The following is a 25,730-nucleotide window of genomic DNA, read 5'->3' on the forward strand; positions in this document are numbered from 1 at the left end:
GCCGAAAACTTGCAAAGACCATTGCAAAATTCCCTAGATAACTTGTCTTCTTGGGCAAGGAACTTAGGGATAGAATTCTCGCCGCAGAAAACAGAACTGGTAGTGTTTACTCGAAAGCGGTCCCCAGCCCAATTGCAACTTAAGCTTTTGGGGAGAAACATTACCCAATCATTGACCTTCAAGTACCTTGGTGTCTGGTTTGATTCAAAATGCACTTGGAATACCCACATTACGTATTTGAAGCAAAAATGTCAAAAAAGAGTCAACTTTCTCCGCTCGATTTGCGGCACGTGGTGGGGAGCTCATCCGGGAGATCTCATAACGCTTTATAAAACAACTATTCTATCTATTCTGGAGTATGGCTCTTTCTGCTTTCTCTCAGCAGCTAAAAGTCACCTTCTAAAATTGGAACGAATTCAATATCATTGTCTGCGTATAGCTCTCGGCTGTATGCACTCAACGCATAACATGAGTCTCGAGGTTCTAGCAGGAGTAACTCCTCTACAGAACCGATTCTGGGAACTTTCTCTCAGAATACTGGTGAAATGCGGTATCACGAACACACTTGTGATTGAAAACTTTGATAAAATGCTTCATCTAAATATACAATCTCGGTTTATGAGAATTTATCATCACTATATTTCATCAGATATTTGTCTTCCATCGTTTACTCCAGACCGTGCTCACTTCACCATCAGCAGTTCCTCAATTGAATACGATCTGTCGATGAAACAAGCAATACTTGGGATTTCAGATCAGCTTCGACCAACTTTCATTCCCCGTATTTTTAACCGAAAGTACCAAAAAGTCAATTGCATGAAAAGATACTTCACTGATGGGTCTCGCCTCAATGGATCCACTGGCTTCGGTGTTTTCAATGAAAATTCAAGCGCCTTCCGTAAACTGCAGGAACCTTGTTCCGTTTATGTTGCTGAGCTGGCAGCAATCGACTTCGCATTGGGGATGATCTCCAACAAGCCTGCAGACCATTACTTCATTTTCTCGGATAGTCTCAGTTCGCTTGAGGCTCTCCAGTCGATGAAAACTAGTAGGCACCCATCTTATTTCCTCACAAAAGTGAGACAGCAGATGAGTGCACTGATCGAAAGATCTTATAAGTTAACCTTTGTTTGGGTCCCCTCTCATTGCTCAATTCCTGGCAATGAGAAGGCAGACACTCTCGCAAAGGTGGGTGCCCAGGAAGGCGAATTGTTTGATAGACAGATTTCATACGATGAATTTTTCCAATTACTGCGTCAGAGTTCCCTCTTGAGTTGGCAAACCGATTGGGACACTGGAAGTCTTGGGCGGTGGTTATATTCAATTATTCCAAAGGTTTCTTCGAGAGCGTGGTTCAAAGGTTTGGACTTAAGTCGTGACTTCATTCGTGTAATGAGTAGACTTATGTCCAACCACTACTCGCTAGATGTGCATCTCCACAGAATAAATCTTGTTCAAAGCAACGTCTGTCGGTGTGGAAACGGTTACGATGACATCGATCACGCAGTTTGGCAATGTACGGATAATTACGCAGCCAGAGAGTACCTTTTGAATGCCCTTGAGGTCCAAGGAAGACAACCCTATGTTCCTGTTAGAGACGTGTTGGGAACTCGCGACATCTGCTATATGCAGTTGATCTATATGTTTGTGAAACGGTATAGTATAAGTATTTAATGCTTTTGTGTTTTTCTTTTTCGTTATTAGTTTGTTTGTCTTGTCCCCCCATCTCACCGTCGCCCACCCTCGACAGCTAGTCGAACACCAGATGCTATCCCTGGTCATTATGCACAATGCTACAGTGCGTGCGGCAACCCTCGGTTGAGACAACGATACCTCATATCCATATCCCCAACCTGACCCGTCCCACAAAAATGTTGCCCTTTTAACCTCGAGTAAACCGCGAGTATTCGGTCGAATCCTACTAAACATAGAAATTAGTTGAAACTTTGTATTAACAAACCTTGAATTAGCGGCTCCGCAAAGCTTATGCGATTGAGCCTTACAAATAAATGAACTGGAAAAAAAAAATCTGTTATGGTAGCTCCCCTCCCTCTTAGAGAGAGGGGAGAAGTGTTGATTCACCATAGAAATCTTCACATGCCAAATTTGGCTCGATTGCTTGATTAGTTTTCGAGTTATTCGGAAATTTGTGTTTCATTTGCACGGCTGCCTCCCCTTAGAGAGGGGAAGGAGTGTCTATTCACCATAGAAACGTTTCTTGCCCCTAATACCTTCACATGCCAAATTTTGCTCCATTTGCTTAGTTCTCGAGTAATATAGAAATTTGTGTTTAATTTGTCAGCCCCCCCTTAGAGAAGAAGGAGGAGTGTCCAACCACTACAGAAACATTTATTGCACCCCGAAATCTCCACATGACAAATTTGGTTCCGTTTGCATGATAAATTCTCCTCCTTCCCTTAGAGAGGAAGGAGGAGTGTCTACTCACCATCAAGTATGGAAAAGTTCATTCGCTCATTTCTCCAAACCTAATTATGAATCACTCTTGTATCTGCTTGGAATAATAATGGCGAAAAGAATGCAGCAAGCAATCGTGAGATTGCACGATGAATCATTTTACACTCCCCGAACATCTTCATTCGGGACTGATAGTGAACATAATAAAACAAAGAGTGGGAAACAACAATCAATTAATGAATACTCCTTGGAAAAATCGCACGAAACAAATAACGAGTAAGTCAAAATAGACTGAATCTGCGTGTATGTATGATTTTATTTACCCTTGTACTCTTTTCCTTGTCAGCATTCAAGTGCACATGAATCCACCTTCCCGCTCACCAATAATTTGCGTTAATATGGTCTTTTGCGTTGGCTTAGATCGTTTCATACTAGAAACAAAAAAATGTCTCCTAACGTCATTCCGAGAGGCAAATGAGGAAATCCAAAAATTTTATTTTTCGAGTTATGCAGAAATTTGTGTTTCATTTGTACGGAAGAAGGAGGAGTGTCCAACCACCATAGAAACATTTATTGCACCCCAAAACCTCCACATGCCGGATTTGGTTACGTTTGCTTGATAAATTCTCGAATAATACTGAAATTTGTGTTTCATTTGAATGACGGTCTCCCGTTAGAGAGGGGGGAGGAGTGTCTACTCACGATAGAAACGTTTTTTGCCTCCTAAAACCTTCATATGCCAAATTTGGCTCCTTTTCCTTGATTAGTTTTGGAGTTATGCAGAAATTTGTGTTTCATTTGTATGGTATTTCTACTTGTTTGCGTTTCTGCAAATCGGAATATATCCCTAACACGAATTTCAAAACCATGGAGCGTGGGAAATTGGCATTGCAAATGAAATGCAAGCTGCGAGTACATTTGTACTCGCTTGCATTTTTGCAAACCGGAATGTGTTCTCCCAACCAATATGTTGGGAAAATCGGCAATACAGATCTTGGCAGTACTTTTATACTCTCATGCATTTTTATACTCCGGAATTCATTTCGCTAACACGGTCTCCAAAAGTGGGTAGAATTTATACGCATACCGTGTGATGATTAAGCAAAATGTTGATAACTATTTGCTGCGATAACCCCTACCATAATACATGAATTGACCTAAATTGGGATTTGTTAGCAATTGAATTCATTCATTCATTCACTAGTTTAATCAATAATTTGATCAATACATACGAAAGATAACTTTGCGCAGCAGCGATATCGTACCCAATGAGGAACATCCGAGGTGCGATTATTGCTAATTGAAAAAACACAGATGATTACTAAACCAACGGCAGTCCTACGTCAACCTTGCGGTTATATCATAGGCATAAACCATCCATAGTTTTCTACAATTGAGAATGAACTTTTTTGTATCTAATATTAATTGTATTCCATAGAACAATCACCTCTATTCCGGAACCCGAATGAGTTTGGAAATTTCGCAATCCGATCGTGATCGACTTTTCATTCTGCAACAAGAAAGAAAACGACTTCTGTATTCTCAAATCCGTCCGAAATTCAAACCCATTCGACATCTGCAAAAGTGACAGCATTGCCTTCACCCAAACAAACGTCAGAATAATTCATACGTATTTGTGAAGCTATTTACTCTCTATCACATTAACATGTCCCAATGCAGTTCTAAATTGTTGAAATATGATTGAAAATATTACTTAGTGTTATTAAAAAAAATTGTACACGTTTCTCACCCTAACGTAGCTATTTTATATTATAGCTAGCTAACCAGGCAAACTTCGTCCCGCCCAAAATTTGTTTTTTGTTATCAAACATTCACGTTTTCTTACTATGAGCAAGTTCATGGGTCCAATCGCAAGACTGTTCATTGATTTATTTTCTAATCGACCCCGTTGAATTTACGTTTTGCTATAAAATTCCTAGTATTTCTAACAAAACTCATTATTATAATATCAGATTATTTTCAGACACAATTCTCGTTCAAGATTTTTCAACCACTTAAAAATAACATGTTTCTCCGTTACATGGAATAAATGTTTGATAGGAGGAGTGTTGAACCACCTAAGAAATGTTTCTTGCCCCCTAAAACCTCCATACGCCAAATTTGGTTCAGTTTGCTTGATTAGTTCTTGAATTATTCAGCAATGTATGGTTCATTTATATGGCAGTCCCCCCTCAGAGAGAGGGGAGGAGTGTCTATTCACCATGGAAATGTTTCGTATCCCCTAAAACATTCGCATGACTCCATTTGCTTGATTAGTTTTCAAATTATGCAGAAATTGTCTTTCCACCACCGTAACCACCGTAAAAACATTGATTGTACCCTAAAACCTCCACATGCCAAACTTGGTTTCATCTGCTTGATTAATTCTCGAGTAATGCAGAAATTTTTGTTTCATTTGTATGGCAGCCTCCCTCCCCATTAGAGAGCGGAGTGGAGTGTCTAACCACCATAGAAACATTTATTACACTCTGAAACTTTCACATGCCAAATTTTGTTCCATTTGCTTGATTAATTCTCGAGTAATACAGAAATTTGTGTTTCATTTGCATGGCAGCCCCCCTTAGGTAGGGGGTGGAGTGTCAAACCACCCTAAAACCATTTATTACACCCTAAAACTTTCACATGCCAAATTTCGTTCCATTTGCTCGAATAATTCTCGAGTAATACAAAAATTTGTGTTTCATTTGCATGGCAGTCCCCCCCCCCCCCTTAGAAAGGGGGGTGGAGTGTCTAACCACCATAGAAACATTTATTGCACCCTAAAACCTCCACATGCCAAATTTGGTCTCGTTTGCTTGATTAATTCTCGAGTTATGCAAAAATTTGTGTTTCATTTGTATGACAGCACCACTTAGAGAGGGGGGGGGGGGTCTGGAAATATGATAAGAACCCGTTCTCGAGCAGGAACACACCTTGGTTTTTATTTAAGAAAATTGAAATAAACCGTTTCATATAGTCAAGTCAAGAGGGTATTTCCGTAAGGATAGGGGTTCAAATTTTTCAATTGCTCGTTAGTTAGTTTCATCGAATGACGCAAAAATTTCATCAATCCATCATGAAATGACTGAGCAATAAGCGTTTAAAATTGGACAATTTTCACGGTGTACTCGATTTTCGATTTTCAATTTGTACCCCAATATGATCCCGGTGGTTTTCACGGTGTACTCGATTTTCGATTTTCAATTTGTACCCCAATATGATCCCGAAAGACGTAATCCTACGTCAAAAGAACAAAGAACAAAAATTTTAATATAAAACATGGAGGTTATAAAATTATGAGAAAACTGGCAAGTATACGAAAAAAAGAAACTAAACACTGAAGTGGATTATTGTGGTTGTGGGGTACCGTGGGTAATACGGACAGTGGGGGTGATATAGAGAAGAAGGAGGAGTGTCCAACCACTACAGAAACATTTATTGCACCCCGAAATCTCCACATGACAAATTTGGTTCCGTTTGCATGATAAATTCTCCTCCTTCCCTTAGAGAGGAAGGAGGAGTGTCTACTCACCATCAAGTATGGAAAAGTTCATTCGCTCATTTCTCCAAACCTAATTATGAATCACTCTTGTATCTGCTTGGAATAATAATGGCGAAAAGAATGCAGCAAGCAATCGTGAGATTGCACGATGAATCATTTTACACTCCCCGAACATCTTCATTCGGGACTGATAGTGAACATAATAAAACAAAGAGTGGGAAACAACAATCAATTAATGAATACTCCTTGGAAAAATCGCACGAAACAAATAACGAGTAAGTCAAAATAGACTGAATCTGCGTGTATGTATGATTTTATTTACCCTTGTACTCTTTTCCTTGTCAGCATTCAAGTGCACATGAATCCACCTTCCCGCTCACCAATAATTTGCGTTAATATGGTCTTTTGCGTTGGCTTAGATCGTTTCATACTAGAAACAAAAAAATGTCTCCTAACGTCATTCCGAGAGGCAAATGAGGAAATCCAAAAATTTTATTTTTCGAGTTATGCAGAAATTTGTGTTTCATTTGTACGGAAGAAGGAGGAGTGTCCAACCACCATAGAAACATTTATTGCACCCCAAAACCTCCACATGCCGGATTTGGTTACGTTTGCTTGATAAATTCTCGAATAATACTGAAATTTGTGTTTCATTTGAATGACGGTCTCCCGTTAGAGAGGGGGGAGGAGTGTCTACTCACGATAGAAACGTTTTTTGCCTCCTAAAACCTTCATATGCCAAATTTGGCTCCTTTTCCTTGATTAGTTTTGGAGTTATGCAGAAATTTGTGTTTCATTTGTATGGTATTTCTACTTGTTTGCGTTTCTGCAAATCGGAATATATCCCTAACACGAATTTCAAAACCATGGAGCGTGGGAAATTGGCATTGCAAATGAAATGCAAGCTGCGAGTACATTTGTACTCGCTTGCATTTTTGCAAACCGGAATGTGTTCTCCCAACCAATATGTTGGGAAAATCGGCAATACAGATCTTGGCAGTACTTTTATACTCTCATGCATTTTTATACTCCGGAATTCATTTCGCTAACACGGTCTCCAAAAGTGGGTAGAATTTATACGCATACCGTGTGATGATTAAGCAAAATGTTGATAACTATTTGCTGCGATAACCCCTACCATAATACATGAATTGACCTAAATTGGGATTTGTTAGCAATTGAATTCATTCATTCATTCACTAGTTTAATCAATAATTTGATCAATACATACGAAAGATAACTTTGCGCAGCAGCGATATCGTACCCAATGAGGAACATCCGAGGTGCGATTATTGCTAATTGAAAAAACACAGATGATTACTAAACCAACGGCAGTCCTACGTCAACCTTGCGGTTATATCATAGGCATAAACCATCCATAGTTTTCTACAATTGAGAATGAACTTTTTTGTATCTAATATTAATTGTATTCCATAGAACAATCACCTCTATTCCGGAACCCGAATGAGTTTGGAAATTTCGCAATCCGATCGTGATCGACTTTTCATTCTGCAACAAGAAAGAAAACGACTTCTGTATTCTCAAATCCGTCCGAAATTCAAACCCATTCGACATCTGCAAAAGTGACAGCATTGCCTTCACCCAAACAAACGTCAGAATAATTCATACGTATTTGTGAAGCTATTTACTCTCTATCACATTAACATGTCCCAATGCAGTTCTAAATTGTTGAAATATGATTGAAAATATTACTTAGTGTTATTAAAAAAAATTGTACACGTTTCTCACCCTAACGTAGCTATTTTATATTATAGCTAGCTAACCAGGCAAACTTCGTCCCGCCCAAAATTTGTTTTTTGTTATCAAACATTCACGTTTTCTTACTATGAGCAAGTTCATGGGTCCAATCGCAAGACTGTTCATTGATTTATTTTCTAATCGACCCCGTTGAATTTACGTTTTGCTATAAAATTCCTAGTATTTCTAACAAAACTCATTATTATAATATCAGATTATTTTCAGACACAATTCTCGTTCAAGATTTTTCAACCACTTAAAAATAACATGTTTCTCCGTTACATGGAATAAATGTTTGATAGGAGGAGTGTTGAACCACCTAAGAAATGTTTCTTGCCCCCTAAAACCTCCATACGCCAAATTTGGTTCAGTTTGCTTGATTAGTTCTTGAATTATTCAGCAATGTATGGTTCATTTATATGGCAGTCCCCCCTCAGAGAGAGGGGAGGAGTGTCTATTCACCATGGAAATGTTTCGTATCCCCTAAAACATTCGCATGACTCCATTTGCTTGATTAGTTTTCAAATTATGCAGAAATTGTCTTTCCACCACCGTAACCACCGTAAAAACATTGATTGTACCCTAAAACCTCCACATGCCAAACTTGGTTTCATCTGCTTGATTAATTCTCGAGTAATGCAGAAATTTTTGTTTCATTTGTATGGCAGCCTCCCTCCCCATTAGAGAGCGGAGTGGAGTGTCTAACCACCATAGAAACATTTATTACACTCTGAAACTTTCACATGCCAAATTTTGTTCCATTTGCTTGATTAATTCTCGAGTAATACAGAAATTTGTGTTTCATTTGCATGGCAGCCCCCCTTAGGTAGGGGGTGGAGTGTCAAACCACCCTAAAACCATTTATTACACCCTAAAACTTTCACATGCCAAATTTCGTTCCATTTGCTCGAATAATTCTCGAGTAATACAAAAATTTGTGTTTCATTTGCATGGCAGTCCCCCCCCCCTTAGAAAGGGGGGTGGAGTGTCTAACCACCATAGAAACATTTATTGCACCCTAAAACCTCCACATGCCAAATTTGGTCTCGTTTGCTTGATTAATTCTCGAGTTATGCAAAAATTTGTGTTTCATTTGTATGACAGCACCACTTAGAGAGGGGGGGGGGGGTCTGGAAATATGATAAGAACCCGTTCTCGAGCAGGAACACACCTTGGTTTTTATTTAAGAAAATTGAAATAAACCGTTTCATATAGTCAAGTCAAGAGGGTATTTCCGTAAGGATAGGGGTTCAAATTTTTCAATTGCTCGTTAGTTAGTTTCATCGAATGACGCAAAAATTTCATCAATCCATCATGAAATGACTGAGCAATAAGCGTTTAAAATTGGACAATTTTCACGGTGTACTCGATTTTCGATTTTCAATTTGTACCCCAATATGATCCCGGTGGTTTTCACGGTGTACTCGATTTTCGATTTTCAATTTGTACCCCAATATGATCCCGAAAGACGTAATCCTACGTCAAAAGAACAAAGAACAAAAATTTGAATATAAAACATGGAGGTTATAAAATTATGAGAAAACTGGCAAGTATACGAAAAAAAGAAACTAAACACTGAAGTGGATTATTGTGGTTGTGGGGTACCGTGGGTAATACGGACAGTGGGGGTGATATGGACAGGGGGTTGATTTGTATAGTTACATTTTGAATTTCAGATTTCTGTTAATGAGAACACCTTCTACATGTTATTCCATAATATTCAAGTCATCCTATGGCAATGAATACTGATCAAAAGTGGAAAAGGGAAACAAAAACCGAAAATCATATATGATTCCGCGTGTGGATGTAATTTTAGCTGCATCAATATTAAGCATTTTGAGTGGTTTAATATCAAAATTCAATTCACTGGTGGTTATATTTCGGTTTGTGAGTTAACAGAGAAGTGAGATTAGTTATGTACGAAAAAGTAAATTCATTTTTAGTGGAAAATTTAAATTATTGAAATAATTCTACTGGTGGGGTAAAACGGGCAACTGCCAGTTGAAGTGAGATAGACTGTGGAAAGTCTGTTTAATCTATTTCTAAGGAATGCTCTGTGTCTATAAGCGGAAATCAAATCGCCAAATGTAGACTGTTTAGAAGCTGACTGAACCAAAAGCAAAATAGTTGAGGGTCTGTTCGTTCATACTGCTGAAAGGCACGATATCATTTCTAGGTGGGTTAAATCGATTTATTCATCATTTAATGGACATTCGTGATGAGTTCAAACCTTGGTTGAATAGAACTATTCCTCTCGTGATCGATAAACCTCTAAGCTCCATACAATACAAACCTGTGCATTTCCCCCCCACTATATTGTCCATATTACCCGCATCGAAAAAAAAGTCGTACTTTCGGTCTGTTTTAATTTCAGTAAAAAAATAACATTGAAAAACACTTTTTTTGTAAAATACTTGGTCAAATAGATAGAAAACAGTATATTGGATTGCAATAAACTGCATCAAAGTTTTGGGAAACATGAGTTTCCGAAGATATAATTGAAGTTCTTCTCAACATGTCTGTTTTACCCGCACCTCTCCTACTAAGAAAACTCGTACGATCGATTTTAGGTATAGCTTCAATTTATTTTTAAAATGATCTGAACGTGCTATTACTCGAATTTCCGGTGGAATCCGGAATTTCCGAAAATTTTAGTTTTGTTTTATAGGCATGTCCCCATACTATTATTCCATATTGCAATATTGAGTGTATATATGCAAAGTAGAAATTTATTAACGCTCTTTCATTTACGAAATGGGATACTCTCTTTGTATAAACCACAGAGTGAGGAACTTTTTCTCTCCAAAGAATTTATTTGTTGTGCCCATGATAAGGTCGTGTCTAGCTGAATTCCAAGATATTTAAAGTGGTTAACTTTGTCAATTGAAACATCCTCGACAGTGTTTGGATTTCGATCAATATCGAATGACACACAATGTATCATGCAAGTTACTTCTCACAAATATATAGGGTTGGAGAAATGTATTTCCGATCGAAATTTGACGCTTTATTTAACATACTTTAAATTATCCAATTTAAGCCTCTTTTGAGGCCAACAAAAATTAGTTTCTTTGGAGAGAAAAAGTTCCAATCGTTTCAATAGCTTAAAAATTGCTTTGAAAGCAAGCTATTGAAGTCATAACAATCTAGCTCATTGATGATGATTGGTGATCGCAATGTGGTTCCAAACACGGACGCAAAATCTAGGCACCTGGAGAAACCGTCATAGCGAATACATGCAAGCTGAGATTTCTTTTTCTCGCTTGCATTAGTGTATGGGAAACCATAGCGGACACATGCAAGGCGTGAGTACTTTTACTCGCATCAGTTTCTGTTCTGCTTTCGCATGGAACAGTTATGAAAAATTGCTTGCGTGTGAATGCGTCCGAGCGGAGGAATATTCACACCCATTTCAGCATTCGACTTGATGTTCCCGTGATGCAATCTGATAGCATCAGTTTTTTTTTCTGCTTTCGTTTGAACAGTTATGAAAAATTGCCACATCACGATAAAAACGAAACGAATGTTATGCAAGGTTCTATGGATTCGTTTTTACCATGAAATGGCGCCCTCAGTTTCTATTCTGCGCATGGAGTGATAATGAAAAATCTCGTGTTATTCTCACAAAAACAAAAATCAATCACGTATCAAACATTTGCAGTTGCTTTTACAAGGCCACTCAAATTTCATCGGTTCGTTCCGTGACCACCAACAAGTTCGAAAGAGTTGAATTTTATGTTAATAACAATTCCATACTTATACTCATCCACCCACACACTAAAAAGAAAAACTTTCAGTATTGTCTCAAAATATTCATTCATTCTTAATGAGGAATTGATTCAGATGCAATTTCAAATAAATGATTACCGAGCCAACGGTAGTCCTACGTCTACCTTGCGGTTATACCACAGATATAACCCACTTCTTGTTTTTTGAAAACCGAAAAATCGCCCAAGGAAATCTGGGTTTTCGAAAAAAAAATTTGATGCCGAATGTCTTAAAATGACATGAAACGTCGGGATCTAGTGTCATATCGAAATTTTTTTTGACTTGGGACTACGTCTAACCGGAGTATATGGGGGGTAAAATGAAAACCTAAACACAGAACATGCAGGAAAAAATGAAAGATTCCGAATGCTTATTACTCGAACATTTCTTACAGGATCGGAAAGATGTTTACATCAATTGATAGGGAATATTTCTACGCTTCTATCGCAATTAATAAAATGTTATTTTTCATTAGATAAACAATTGAATAACTGTAAAATGTTAAGCGTTATCTAAACGGCATAACTGCCTCATTTTAATTGGCCCGAACTACGATTTCCCTAACACAGCCATCAAACCCAAGCAGCCTTGGGTAAATCTGCATTGCAAATACATGAAAGTCGGGGGTATTTTTGTTCCGACTGCATGAATCAAAAACATCAACTTCTACTTTTTATACTATAAAGGATTTAAACTTGAAAGTTCATTCGTCTCTAGTGTCTGCACGATTTTCCCAGGCTCCTAAGTTTAGGAGACCGTGTTAAGGAAACATATTCTAGTTTGCACAAAGGCAAGCTTGCATTTATTTGCAGAGCCGATTGTCCCAGACATTTTGGTTTAGAAGTCTGTGTTAAGCAAACACATTTCAGTCGGAACAAAAATGTCACTGACTTGCATGAATTTACAATGCCAATTTCCTCAGACACCTTAGTTCTGAAGTCTGTGTTGGGGAAACACATTTCAGTCGGAACGAAAATTCCCCCGACTTTCATGTACTTGCAATGTCGATTTCCCCACGCTACATGGATTTGAACTCTGTGTTAGGGAAACACATTTCAGTCGGACCAAAAATGCCCCCGACTTACACGTATTTGGAATGCCAATTTCCCCACGCTCCCCTTACCGCTCACATTACGATCTGCTGCATCGGTATTTGGTGCTAATTCTAACACAGCAATGGAAGCCTCATATCAACAGTCCCGTTGTGAATGGCCCAACTGTGAACATTCGAACAATAGGAATATTCTAACGCTGAAAAAGGCGGCATGTGTTGTGTATCGATAGAATTGGAATATTCTTAGGCCTAAACAGCTACTGTGTTATAGATATAAAAAACAAATGTTTATCGATGGATAGGAATCTTAAGCCAAAAAAAAATTGGCTACTGTGTAATATACAACAATACTTATCTTAACATAAAAATGTATACGAATAAATTCGGCTCTGTGACAGCTGAATTGCTAAATGAGCCTAATAAATGGATGAGATAAAAAAAAAAGTCGGGGGTATCTCTGCACCCGCATTTTTTTTTTGCACTCCGCAAAGTGTTTTCCTAGCACGGATTACAAAAGCGCCTACGCCTTACACAACGGTTTGACTCGGTTATTCATTATTGTATTGAAGGATATACCTTCATATCTTCCGCACACTGAATTTCTACGCATACCATTTGATGATTAGGCAAAATGTTGTTAACCATTTGCTACGATAACGCCTATTGATTAAACAATATGCGTTCGACATACATGTCAAAATCAGAACTGAGTGCCTGAAGTTCATAAAATCAAGCAAATTCGTGGTTCGAGAAGTACGTACACTTGAGAGATGCAAACTTCAGAAGGAAATGTAAAATAAAATAAACGTTTGATAATTCTCCCGTTCACATATTTTGTTCTAGGCATCATACTAAACGTAAAAGGACTGTCATTAAAGTAACTTATAATGAAGAGCATTATCTATCACAATGTATGAATTGACCTTACATGACATTATACAATCTTTTTACTCACAAAGCAAATATATTGAATTCAATTGAATTCGGGAATTGTTTCATTCCATCAAAAATTTAATAAATACAAACAAATGATTGATAAGCTAAGGTAGTCCCACGTCAACCTTGCGGTTATATCATAGATATAACCCACCCATTTTTGACGTAGGACTACGTCTAACCGTTCAATATCGGGGCCCATTTCAATAATTCGATGTGAAAAAGTGTTAAGTTTTTGAACGTTAATACCTCTTCAATTAATGAATGGGTTTTGGTTCCAAATACACACATAAATAGGAAATATCCTCATCAATTGTTCATATGCTATACATTACGGTTTTTCACCTCATATAAAGTTCAAATTGATGAAAAATTGGATGAAAGGAATCCCTACTTTCCCATACATTTTGTCTGCGCTCCCGCAGTGAACAGTTATTCAAGCAACCACGGGTACGGGCGAAACGTATGGAAAAGAGGAAGGTGGAGGAAGAGAAAGAGATTATAAATAAAGATAGGCGGTCGCTACAACGTTAACTATATGGCTATATAAAGAGAGCGATGGTGGTGCTTGGCCACCATTCGTTGCGTGGACACCGACTGGACAACATCGTTGCTGGACGAGCTGGACAGCGAGGGACCGAGTGACTTTCTCAAGGCTAGAGGGTGGAGGGGTAGTGCTGGAGTAGAGTAAAGTTTTCCAAGGGCCTTTCTCAAGGCTAGAGATGAATGAACTGAAAATGTTTAAAGTCTCTATAATACAATACCTTACCTTACCTTGCTTGGCAACATTCTATCATTGGACGCCAAACAGGAAAGATACCGAGGAGCGATTGTAAACGCGAAAACGTTTGTGCTTTGTTTTTTTTTATGATGGGTCGTTTTAATTTGAGCGATATAGGATGGTTTTGCAGAACGCCGATTTCGGTCCATTAAATTTGCGGACTCGCACTGTATAGAAGAGAGCGGTGATTGTGCTTTGCTTCATTCTATCACCGGACGCTATCTCGAGATTTATTTTCAGCAAAAGAGATATCGATGCATTTGCAAGTGATGTATGCGGTGCGATGCCGCAAGAGGAAGAGATAGGAGTTTCTATGGGATGTGGAACAGGAGAGCCTAATCGCTTATCGAAGTGTGTTAAAAGCAGTGAAAGCGTCGCGCCGGGTGAAGAAGAGGCTCATCGCCCTTGATTTGATAGAATTCTGGAGTTTTTGAACGGTTTTATTTAGCTGTAACATGTTTGTATGCTTGTATGTAACCTGTTTGTCTATAGCTTGTATGTAACCACATTAATAGAAATTAGACCTCCTACCTGTTGACTGATTGATCTGAAATTTGGAACATATCTTTGTCTCTGCAGTCATTATAAAACTGGGTATTTCATTATCTTGAACATCCAGGATGGCGACCGCTACGAAATGGCGGATTACAGATTTTCTCAAAACTCCATCAAAATGGATATCAAATGAAAAGGGATTTACTAGTAGAATACAGGTATTTATGAAGAACACAAATTCAAAATGGCCGCCACCAGAAAATGGCGTCAACAGTAGCAAAATAACCAACTACTTTTTTAAACGGTTTCATTCAACTTGACCTGTTTGTATATTTGTAGGGTTGTCCCACATTAATAGAAAATTTTCATCGTTCCTTCTGACTAATTGATCTGAAATCTGGAACACACCTTTATCTCTGCTGTTAATATCATACTGCGTATTCCATTATCTTGGAAAATCCAATTTGACCGCCGCTATAGAATGGGCTTGGTTTAGTCCTACGTCTCTCCGGTTATGTTCCCGACATTAGCCACCCGTCTTTTTCAAAAATCGATATTCTGGGACTTAGTTTTTTTTCGGAATACGAAACGAAAAGTATGGTTTTGGGTGCCAATAAAAATAGTTATCTCGATTTTTCATTCGGAACTTGCTACGAAATGTTGATTTGCACGATAATATACCCTATGCAAAATATTAAATCATTCGGACTTCATTTACTGGTATCACAACGTTAAAATTTGATTTTTGACGTAGGACTACGTCTTTCATTTCTATACCGGGGTGTAAAATCAAAGTTTCGAAAACGAAAGCGTTACGCCGGAGACCGAGATTTTGAGCGTTAATAGCTCTTAAACAACTGAACGAAATGGTATGATGAACACTTCATTCGAAAGATAAAATGTCTACGCGTCATATACTTGTTATTTTTTCATCCAAAAACTTGTTTCAATAGCCTTAAAATTGCTTTCAAAATAGGCTATTGAAATTACCAATCGGTATATAAGCGAGCGCCGCTCGTAAACCCACTCTAGAGACGAATGAACTCTCAGAGTTTAAAGTCTCTCTAATTCAATACCTTCCTTCCTTCCAAACCCACTCAGTTATAATTGAACAGCGACTGGAGCATGTTGTCGCTGTTGTGATGAAGGTCACTTCGTTTATCATGAAAGCGCTGATGAACGGTGTTACCAAGAGCCTGTTTGTACACCTTAGGCCAGAAGGGAATCCATCAGGAGGAGAGTGATGCCACGGTTCCGCTTGAAACATCGGAGCAGCCGACACACACACATACACGCGCGGAATCCTCGTTGCTATCATCGTTGCTGAAAAATAATCTACCAGTTCCCCTGGGAATTGAAAAATACATTCATGCGAAAGAGTTTATTTTAATGTTTTCAATCCATACAACACTGCAACCAAATACATTTGGTTTTGTGATTTTTCAATCAATCCCAACTGACAGGAAAGCTTCTATTATTTTCCCCCATCAGTAGATAATTTTCGTATCCAATGTTGGATGCATAACATGAAAAACGGAAAAAATTTCACATCGCCAAAATCATGTAATATTCGAGTAATCATTTGCTTCTTACTCATATAATGCTGCGACCAAATACATTTCGTTTTGGATTTTTCAATCAAGTGTGATCAATGTAAGACCACGTCTTTCGGCAATTTATTAGAGGTGCAATGAATCTTGAGGAATTCCCGCTCTACGCGCACTGGCAAACGATGTTTACTCAACAATTTCTCAAGTGAGAAATGTGTGTTGTGAGAAAGGATTAGCGAACGCAAAAACGACAAACGGGAGAAAGAGATGTTTGGAGGTTGAAGAAAATTGGCAGAAAACATCTTCATTTTATCTTTCGAATAATGTGATTCATACCACTTCGTTTTGCCAGAAAGAGATTATTATTGCTCAAAGGAGGAATCGAGTCCTCCGAGGAAATAACCCAGCGCAAATTAGAGTCGCCTATCTATTGCGGCATTCGTACACAAATAATTTTATAATGCAGTTTCATCAAAGTGATTTCTTCGATATGGGGAAATATTCACTACATAATGTCATGTGTTTCATATTCTTCATTATCAAATCCATATCCATGGCCCCTATCGGTATCGAATTATCATTGACACCACGATTTTCGCTAAATGCACATTTCAGTTCGGCCTGCAAAAAACTTTTCTGAACTCTTATCCATCCAATTTGGAGCCCTGAAAAGGGCCGTTGATTATATGCTAAGCTAATATAGCACGCTCTCCACGGATACGATGGGCCAGCTGGATGTCCTTGGGCATGATGTGACGCGTTTTGCATGGATAGCACACAGATTGGTATCTTCGAATAGGCCTCCTGCAGCGTCATAACCACGGAACTTTGAAAGCGCAAATCGGTTTTGAAGTCCTGAGCAATTCCACGAATCAAATGCTGCAAAGGTAGATGGCGGATCAGCAATTCGGTCGACTTCTGATAGCGACGAATTTCACGCAAAGTTCCCGGTCGATAGCGATGTGGTCACACTCCTCGCGGCTGGTGCACTTATCCGAGCTGCTTTCGTGGTGCCTTACCACCGAAAGACTAACGAGCTGTGTGCTTGGTCCCACACAAACGAGTCCTCACGGTGCGAGAGTAGAGTAAGAAATGAACGAAAGCAAAGGAAGCATCATATTATAAACCATAAAAGTATAAAATGTAAACCCCACCCTCTTTATTATATTCGTAGCTTAGCCTGAGAGAGAAACGAATAACATCGAAGTAAGTATACAGTAATTTATTTGAATCCGGACACTTTGCGTTACATTTAATATCATACCGCAGCCACAACATTTTATGCATGTTGAATTAATACGATTGATTAGTAACTATCAAGTAACTATCAGTAACTATATTAGTAACTATTAATCGCATAAATTCAACATGAAAAAAATGTTATGGCTGTGATATGATATTGAATGTAATGCAAAGTGTCCGGATTAAAAAGCGTCCGGATTCAAAAACATTACTGTAAAAGAGAGTTAACTCGACTGAAAATTTTTCAGTTCGGCCTGCAAAAACGAAATTAATTGGAAGAGTACAGCATAATGCATAAACGTGAGTATGAGCTTCCCCATCTCACATTCCAATAAGATTAATGGGTTTCCAAGAGGGCGCGCTACATACGGATACGAATGATTTCAATAACCTGTTTTCGAAGCTATTATTAAGCTATTGAAACAATTTTTCAAGTCAATAGATAGCAATCATATAACTCTTGGACACTTTATCTTTTGTATGAAATTTGTATGAAATGATCCGAAGCAGAATGAATCACGCTTAAAGAAGGGATGGATTTTTTCTTGAAATTTACTCAGCAAAAATAATCCCCTCGTCCCAACAATTAAAAACAACAAACGGCAAACAGTCTCATCAAAGTGATTTCTTTGATATGGGGATATATTCACTACATCATGTCATATATTTCATATTCTTCATTATCAAATCCATATCCATGGCACTTATCGGTATCGAATTATCATCGACACAACGATTTTCGTTAAATGCTTCTTCAGTTCGGCCTGCAAAAAACTTTTCTGAACTCTTATCCATCAAATTTGGAACCCTGAAAAGGGCCGTTGATTTTATGCTAAGCTAATAGTACGCTCTCCTCGGATACGATGGGCCAGCTGGATGTCCTTGGGCATGATGTGACGCGTTTTGCATGGATAGCACACAGATTGGTATCTTCGAATAGCCCCCTGCAGCGTCATAACCGCGGAACTTTGGAAGCGCAAGTCGGTTTTGAAGTCCTGAGCAATTCCACGAATCAAATGCTGCAAAGGTAGATGGCGAATCAGCAATTCGGTCGGCTTCTGATAGCGACGAATTTCACACAAAGTTCCCGGTCGATAGCGATGTGATCGAACTCCTCGCGGCTGGTGCACTTATCCGAGCTGCTTTCGTGGTGCCTTACCACCGAAAGACTAACGAGCTGTGTGCTTGGTCTCACACAAACGAGTCCTCACGGTGCGAGAGTAGAGTAAGAAATGAACGAAAGCAAAGGAAGCATCTTATTATAAGCCATAAAAGTCCAGAATGTAAATGTAACGAAAACCGTGGATAATGCGATATACGACTAAAAATTAAGTGTAGACACGAAATAAAGATATTTCAGCATGAAAACTACGTTTTACCAATACAGAAATCATTAAACTATCCATCTGTTAGGTCGTGTCATGTGCAATCCATGACCGAAACAAAAAAGCAAGTGGCTACATCCCACTAATGATTTTCGGGAAGCTCTATAGAATTACCATGGAACTCGCTGCCGCGAATAATCCGCACCGCAGATCATCCACTCGCGGATTATAGAGGTTCCACTGTATTTGCAATGCTGATTTCCTCAGACTGCTTGGTGTTGGAGACTTCAATGTGCTGGAGAAACCCATTCCGTTCTACAGAAATTCATACGAGTACAAAAGTGTACCCGCACCTTGCCTCTATTTTTCAACGTCAATTGTCCCAGATTCATTGGTTTTGAAATCTATGGTGGGAAAACTCATTCCGGTCTGCAGAAATGCATGCGGGTACAAAAGTACCTGCACATTGGATCTATTATGCAATGCAAATTTCCTCTGGCTCATTGGTTTTGAAATATGTGTTAGTAAAACACACAGATTCCAGCGATCGTACTTCAACCGCTGCGCAATCATAACTGAGTGGATTTCCATGCAGGCATTCGTTTATTGGTGTGTTGCAAAAGTTTTGGAAAGGATGGATCAATACTTATACACTGCTTTGGGGGCCACATGTATATATTAAACAGTGGTCGGTAAATGGCTGAATACAGCGAACATAGAACTCATTATGATGATCCATTTATGATGGTAGCCTATGATTCAGCAACTCCTATCTCTACCTCCCCGTGGTACCGACTGGGATACGAGCAACCTTCGGAAAGATCGATTAACCAACCTCGGTGGGACCTTAGGTCATATGCAGAGAATGACAGAGAAGGGGGCACTCGGGCCCCAAAGCTTAAGGTGTGTATACGATCCGTGCCGATAGTTGAATGGTGGAAGGGGCGATACAAATATGAAGCCGCGAATGGACCCTGTGGGGTACCGGGGCAAACCTCACAGTAATGTTGCCCTTGCTGTGGTATGGCAGAGTAGTCCTCAGTCGACCATATATTTTCCCTAGCGACTCGTGGGAACCACATGAAAAGCAAAACCAACCCAATGCGAAGATCGAAGCGTATTCGTCACCCTAAGAAGTGTCCTTGTTGTGTGAACTCAGTGGCATCGTCGTCCTCATCGTCATCATCGTCCTCATCATCATGAATGATGAAGAATCGAAGAGCGAGCAGCAATGGTCTGACCACCCATTAGCACCGTCATCGCCATCCGAAAGGACACAAGACCCACTGTACGAAGAATCGAAGAGCGAGCAGCAATGGTCTGACCACCCATTAGCATCGCCATCGTCATCCGAAATGACACAAGACCCACTACACGTGGAATCGAATAGTGAGCAGCAATGGTCTGACCACCCATTAGCAACGCCACCCTTATCAGTATCATGGGAACCACTAGCATCGTCATCCATAGTGATGCTAGAGCAACTACCCCAGTCCCCTTCTGTAGACATAGAGTCGTTTGATACACAGCAGACGATCCAATTAGACTCTCCGAAAGAACTCAGAGTTGTCCTAGAGCCGATAGATGCTAGTCAATATGATATACAAACCATAAGACTATCTAGAACTGAAACAAGAACGTTCATCTTGCACCACTACGACATGGGTGATTCAGTGTCGGACACCCTCTTGGCATTGAATTCCACATATGGACAAACTGTTACTCGTAGAACGGTTACGATGTGGTACAAAAGGTTCGATACCGACAGGAACTGCGCGGATCGTCCACGCAAAGGCCGTCCGAAGGCAATCGATAACACAGCAACACTGCTTGCTGATGTGAAACAAAACAGCCAGCAATCTACGAGGTCTATGGCCCAGAAATACAACTGTTCGGCAGCGACTGTTATGCGATCGTTGCATAAACTAAACTATGTGCCCAGAAGAATGGGATACCACCCACACAAGCTAGACCCAGTCAACCTTGCAAAGCGGGTGAAACTAGCCCAACGACTACTCAGACAAAGTGAACGAGACCAGGGTATGCTCGATAATTTGGTCACTTGTGATGAATCGAAGATACCCATGTTTGCGCCTTACAGAGGCATACATTGGATCGAAAAAGGTGCCATGGCGAAGACAATCGCCAAAGACAGGATGAATCGCAAGTGGAACATGCTCTGTGTGTTTTGGGATCGACGAGGCATTATACACTGGGAATTGCTAGACAAGGGTGTATCTGTTAATCGTAAACGATATCAGAAGCAGCTGGAAAAGGTGGCTGGTATACTGGGAGTGAGTAAACATAGGCCGGTACCCCTACTACACGATAACGCTCCGTGCCATAGGACACATGAAATGATAGATAAGGCGAGGAGCCTGGGATTTAACATATTGAACCATCCTCCTTACTCACCAGACATCAGTCCATCGGACGACCATTTATTCAGGTCATTGAGTAATAAGCTTAGGAATAAACTCTTCAAGACTAAGGATGAGATGAGCGCATTCCTAAAAGAGTTCTTCGAGAGCAAGCCTCCTACGTTCTATGCCAGAGGCATAGATTCCCTACCTGCGAGGTGGAAGCGGGTCATCAAGTACGGTGGTAAATACTGCTTCTAGGTCAGTGTTATGTCATGTATGTTATGTGTTGTGTATCGTCCAATAAAAAAGAGAGAAGCCCCCCTAAATGTGTGGGGCTTCTCTCTTTTTTATTAAATTCCCCTGCGCCTTAATCTATGCAACACGCATTACATCTGGTTCTACGGCTAAGTCCCAGAAACGAGGTCATAAGTCGAAAAAATTCTAAGTCCGAACAATATTCTAAGTCCAAGAAATATGTTCCCGGATCACCCCCCATCGGAATCCGACCCACACCCGGCACTGGTACTGATTACGGTGTCCCAACTTGCCCCGATCGAACGAGGTGTCTCTGCTAGCGGTATAAGCTGTGCACCATGTCCTAGAATGCAAAGTAGCATGTTTTGACAACCATCAAGGGGGTTAACCTCGGCGGTGAGCCTCTTCTGACTCTAGTAGCTGGTCGGCACCCGGAAGGGTAAACCTTTTGAGCTTGTATCGAATTCAGTGAGTTTCGTGTGTCGAACCCCTACCCTCACTACGGGGTGAGACGTACGTACTCCAGTGTGTGGTGTCGTGTCGTGCGTTGAACGTCGAAGGGGCATAAGGCGATTGTGGCTTTCTCGTGTGCCATGCGAACCCTGTGCAGTACGGTGTGTCGAACATTGAAATACCTCCCATGTAAGACGCATCGCATCAGTGCAGCTAGTAGCGCCACACGGGTAGTTACCGCTCTCTCGCTCCGATTTTTTTTCTCCCTTGTTATGCCACCTCAGCGTATGCTGTAGGTATGCAGTAGGGGAAAAAAAGCGTGCGCTCGCTCGCTCGTCTGTGTGTGTTGGGTCGTTTACATCAATGTGGTGCAGCTACCTCGTGATAAGCGAGCGTGGACATGTGCACAATACCCCCTCTCACGCATTTATGCGTGCTAGTACTTGTATGGGAATCTTTTGGCTATTGTATGGCTATCGTGTATGCGAACGAGGAACGAATTTACCGAGGATGAACGTTGTGGTGATGTTGTGCGAAGTTAATATACACCCCTATCGAATTGTTTGCGGGCCGGCGTGCCGCGCATCCATCAGTAGATAGTGATAGTGAATTCTGGTTGATCCTACCAGTAATATACGCTTGTCTTGAGACAAGCAGAGACCTTTGAAGGTTAAGCCATGCATGTCTAAGTACAAACAGATTTAATGTGAAACCGCATAAGGCTCAGTATAACAGCTATAATTTACAAGATCATACAACTAGTTACTTGGATAACTGTGGAAAATCTAGAGCTAATACATGCAAAATGCAGGGACCTCGCGGAACCTGTGCATATATTAGGCAAACCAATCGTCCCCCTTCTCAGGGCCGTGACGCTTGAGTTGAAATCTGGATAATTCCGCTGATCGTACGGTCTCGCACCGACGACGGATCTTTCAAATATCTGCCCTATCAACTATTGATGGTAGTATAGAGGACTACCATGGTTGCAACGGGTAACGGGGAATCAGGGTTCGATTCCGGAGAGGGAGCCTGAGAAATGGCTACCACATCCAAGGAAGGCAGCAGGCGCGTAAATTACCCAATCCCGGCACTGGGAGGTAGTGACGAGAAATAACAATATGAGACTCTTGAATGATGTCTCATAATTGAAATGAGTTGAGCATAAATCCTTCAACAAGGATCCAGTGGAGGGCAAGTCTGGTGCCAGCAGCCGCGGTAATTCCAGCTCCACTAGCGTATATTAAAATTGTTGCGGTTAAAACGTTCGAAGTTCATTCTTGTCCAGCACGGGTGCTACTCCTAATGTTGGCAGTAGGTCACTGGTATTACTGCGACTATAAGACTGGGTGCACATACACATTGGCACTTTGTGCCCTTTATCGGGTGCGGTGTTTCCACCTGCCCAGCTGCGATTACCTTGAACAAATTAGAGTGCTCTAAGCAGGCTACACAACGGCCGAGAATGATCTTGCATGGAATAATGGAATATGACCTCGTGCTAATGGCTGGTAAAGCCAGGGTACAGCGCAATCCAGTGCCAATTATTGGCCCTTCAGCTTCCGCCCTGGAACTCCTATCCTTACCTCCCCGAGGTACCGGCTGGGGTATGAGCAACCTTAGGAAAGATCGGGTAACCAACCCCGGTGGGACCTTTGGTCGTACGCAGACAAGGAAGGGGGAGAACGGGCCCCAAAAGTTAAGGTGTGATGCGACCCGTGCCGAGAGCTGAGTGGTGGAAGGGGCGATATAAATGAGAAGCCGTTAACGGAGCCTGTGGGGCACCGGGGCGCACCCCACAGTATGCAGCCCTTACCGTGTTACAGTAGGGCACTGACGAGGAGGACCCCACCTTTCCCTAGCGACTCGTGGGAATCACATGGAGAATAATAAACAAAACCAACCAAAACAAAAAACTGTATCGACGATGAGCGGAGTAGGAGGTAAAACTTACCTCAGCCTTACGGCAGAAAAAACCGATGGAAAGATAACAAGAAACCCCTTCTTGATATCAAAAACGCTATCCAAACTAACGAAAGACATCATAGAAATAAAGTACATAAAAAGAGACACAAGCTTTCTGATTGTTCTAGAGAACAACAGAAACGCGGAAAAGCTACTAATGCTTAAAAGCTTAGTAAACGGAGAAAAGATAAAAGTAGAATACCACAAGAACCTGAACATTTCAAAATGTGTGGTCTACAGCGAAGAAATGATGGAAATGGAAACGAAAGAGATACAAGTTGAGCTAGCAGACCAAGGTGTGCTAAACGTACACAGAATCACTAGGAAAAACGAAAAGAGAGAAACGGTTAACACGCCTCTTCTTATCATTACGATCAATAGATCAGAGCCTCCGGAGCATCTGAAATGTGGTCTACTAAGACTTAAAACTAAACACTATTTCCCGAAACCAATGCAATGCTTTAAATGCTACAAATATGGGCATACACAGAAGAAATGCCAAAGAGAAGAAGCAAGGTGCAAAAAATGCTCGAAAGACCATATAAACGCATCTTGTGAAGAACCACCATATTGCATCAATTGTAAAGGGAATCATGGGCCTGGCGACAGAAACTGCCCATTTTACAAACGAGAGAACGATATACTAAAAATTAAAGTATCAAGAAACATACCATATGGGGAAGCAAAAAGAACGTACGTAAACACACAAAGACAAACAAAAAGTTACGCTGATGTAGCCAAAAGCCAAGTTCAGCAAAGATTGGTGGTAAACAATGAGGTCATGAACGAGAATAACGCTCTTAAGGCCCAGATCCAAGAACTGAAGCAACAGATAGAAGAATTGAAATCAATCATTACAGAGATGCAGAAGAACAACATGATAAACAAAATTGTTCAAAACGAAGCCGATCTGATAAAACCTTCAACCAGCCATAGCGCTCCTGAGGGCATGAGAACGAGCGAACCTAATAACAAAGTGAACAAAAAACAAAAAAAGAGGAAAGAGAAAAGATCCTCTGACTCCTCGCCTCCGTCAAGGAAAAACAAGAAAAGCGGAAACTTTTCCGATTCCGAAATGCCACAAAGTGACACAACGGAGCTATAGTGAAACTTTTAATATTCCATAATGAGCTATCACAAATTCACAAACGAAACACTAATACTACAATGGAACATCTTTGGCTTCCGAGGCAGACTACACGAGCTACAGCTACTAGTAAACGAACACTATCCATCCATCATTGCACTTTAAGAAACAATGGTACCCAAAATACCGCAAAATGTACTAGGTGGTCAATATGACTGGAAAATATACAATGATCACAGTCACCCAAACAAAAACGGGGTTGCATTGGGAGTACTCCACGACGCACCTCATAAGTGGATAGATGTAAGTGGGATCGATAAGGTCCAAGTCGTAGCAGTAACTATACACCTCCCACTAAAACTTACGATCGCAAACATATACATATCGCCACACTATACAAACATCGAATATGAAAGGGCCATAATTGCAGAAATAACACACATTGCGAGACAACTCCCACAACCGTACATACTAGTGGGCGATTTCAATGCCCACAACGAAAATTGGGGATCATACAAAAACGATACAAGAGGCAATCTCCTCCTTGAGGAGACAGATAAACATCGATGGAAAATACTAAACGAAGGTAATCCGACTAGGATGCACCCAACCTCTGGTAAACCATCGGCAATAGACCTGATGATAGCCTCGCATAATTTGCCCAACAGCTATTTATGGAGAACTGACGAAGACACAAGAGGAAGCGACCACTTCCCTATTTTACTACAAAAACATGGCCAAACAACAGTACTTCCCACAAGAAGGAAAAGATGGGTAACAG

The 25,730-nt window shown here is 40.4% G+C and overlaps 1 protein-coding gene and 2 pseudogenes across 3 annotated transcripts in view; 2 read left to right on the forward strand and 1 right to left on the reverse strand.

Annotated features, from left to right (window-relative positions):
- LOC129763041 (uncharacterized) overlaps positions 1–25,730 on the reverse strand; it is a 568,624-nt gene that overhangs the window by 36,031 nt on the left and 506,863 nt on the right. Inside the window, exon 16 of one of the 3 annotated variants that reach the window (XM_055761763.1) lies at positions 3,863–3,925. The exons of the other annotated variants lie outside the window; for them this stretch is intronic. Within the exon in view, the coding sequence (XP_055617738.1) occupies positions 3,863–3,925 (63 nt within the window). The remainder of the gene's footprint in view (positions 1–3,862; positions 3,926–25,730) is intronic. 3 annotated transcript variants of the gene reach the window in all.
- On the forward strand, positions 3,655–3,843 carry LOC129763757 (U4 spliceosomal RNA; annotated as a pseudogene).
- On the forward strand, positions 7,156–7,344 carry LOC129763758 (U4 spliceosomal RNA; annotated as a pseudogene).

The sequence above is a fragment of the Toxorhynchites rutilus genome, chromosome 1, assembly GCF_029784135.1.
Source record: "Toxorhynchites rutilus septentrionalis strain SRP chromosome 1, ASM2978413v1, whole genome shotgun sequence".
Taxonomy (NCBI): domain Eukaryota; kingdom Metazoa; phylum Arthropoda; class Insecta; order Diptera; family Culicidae; genus Toxorhynchites; species Toxorhynchites rutilus.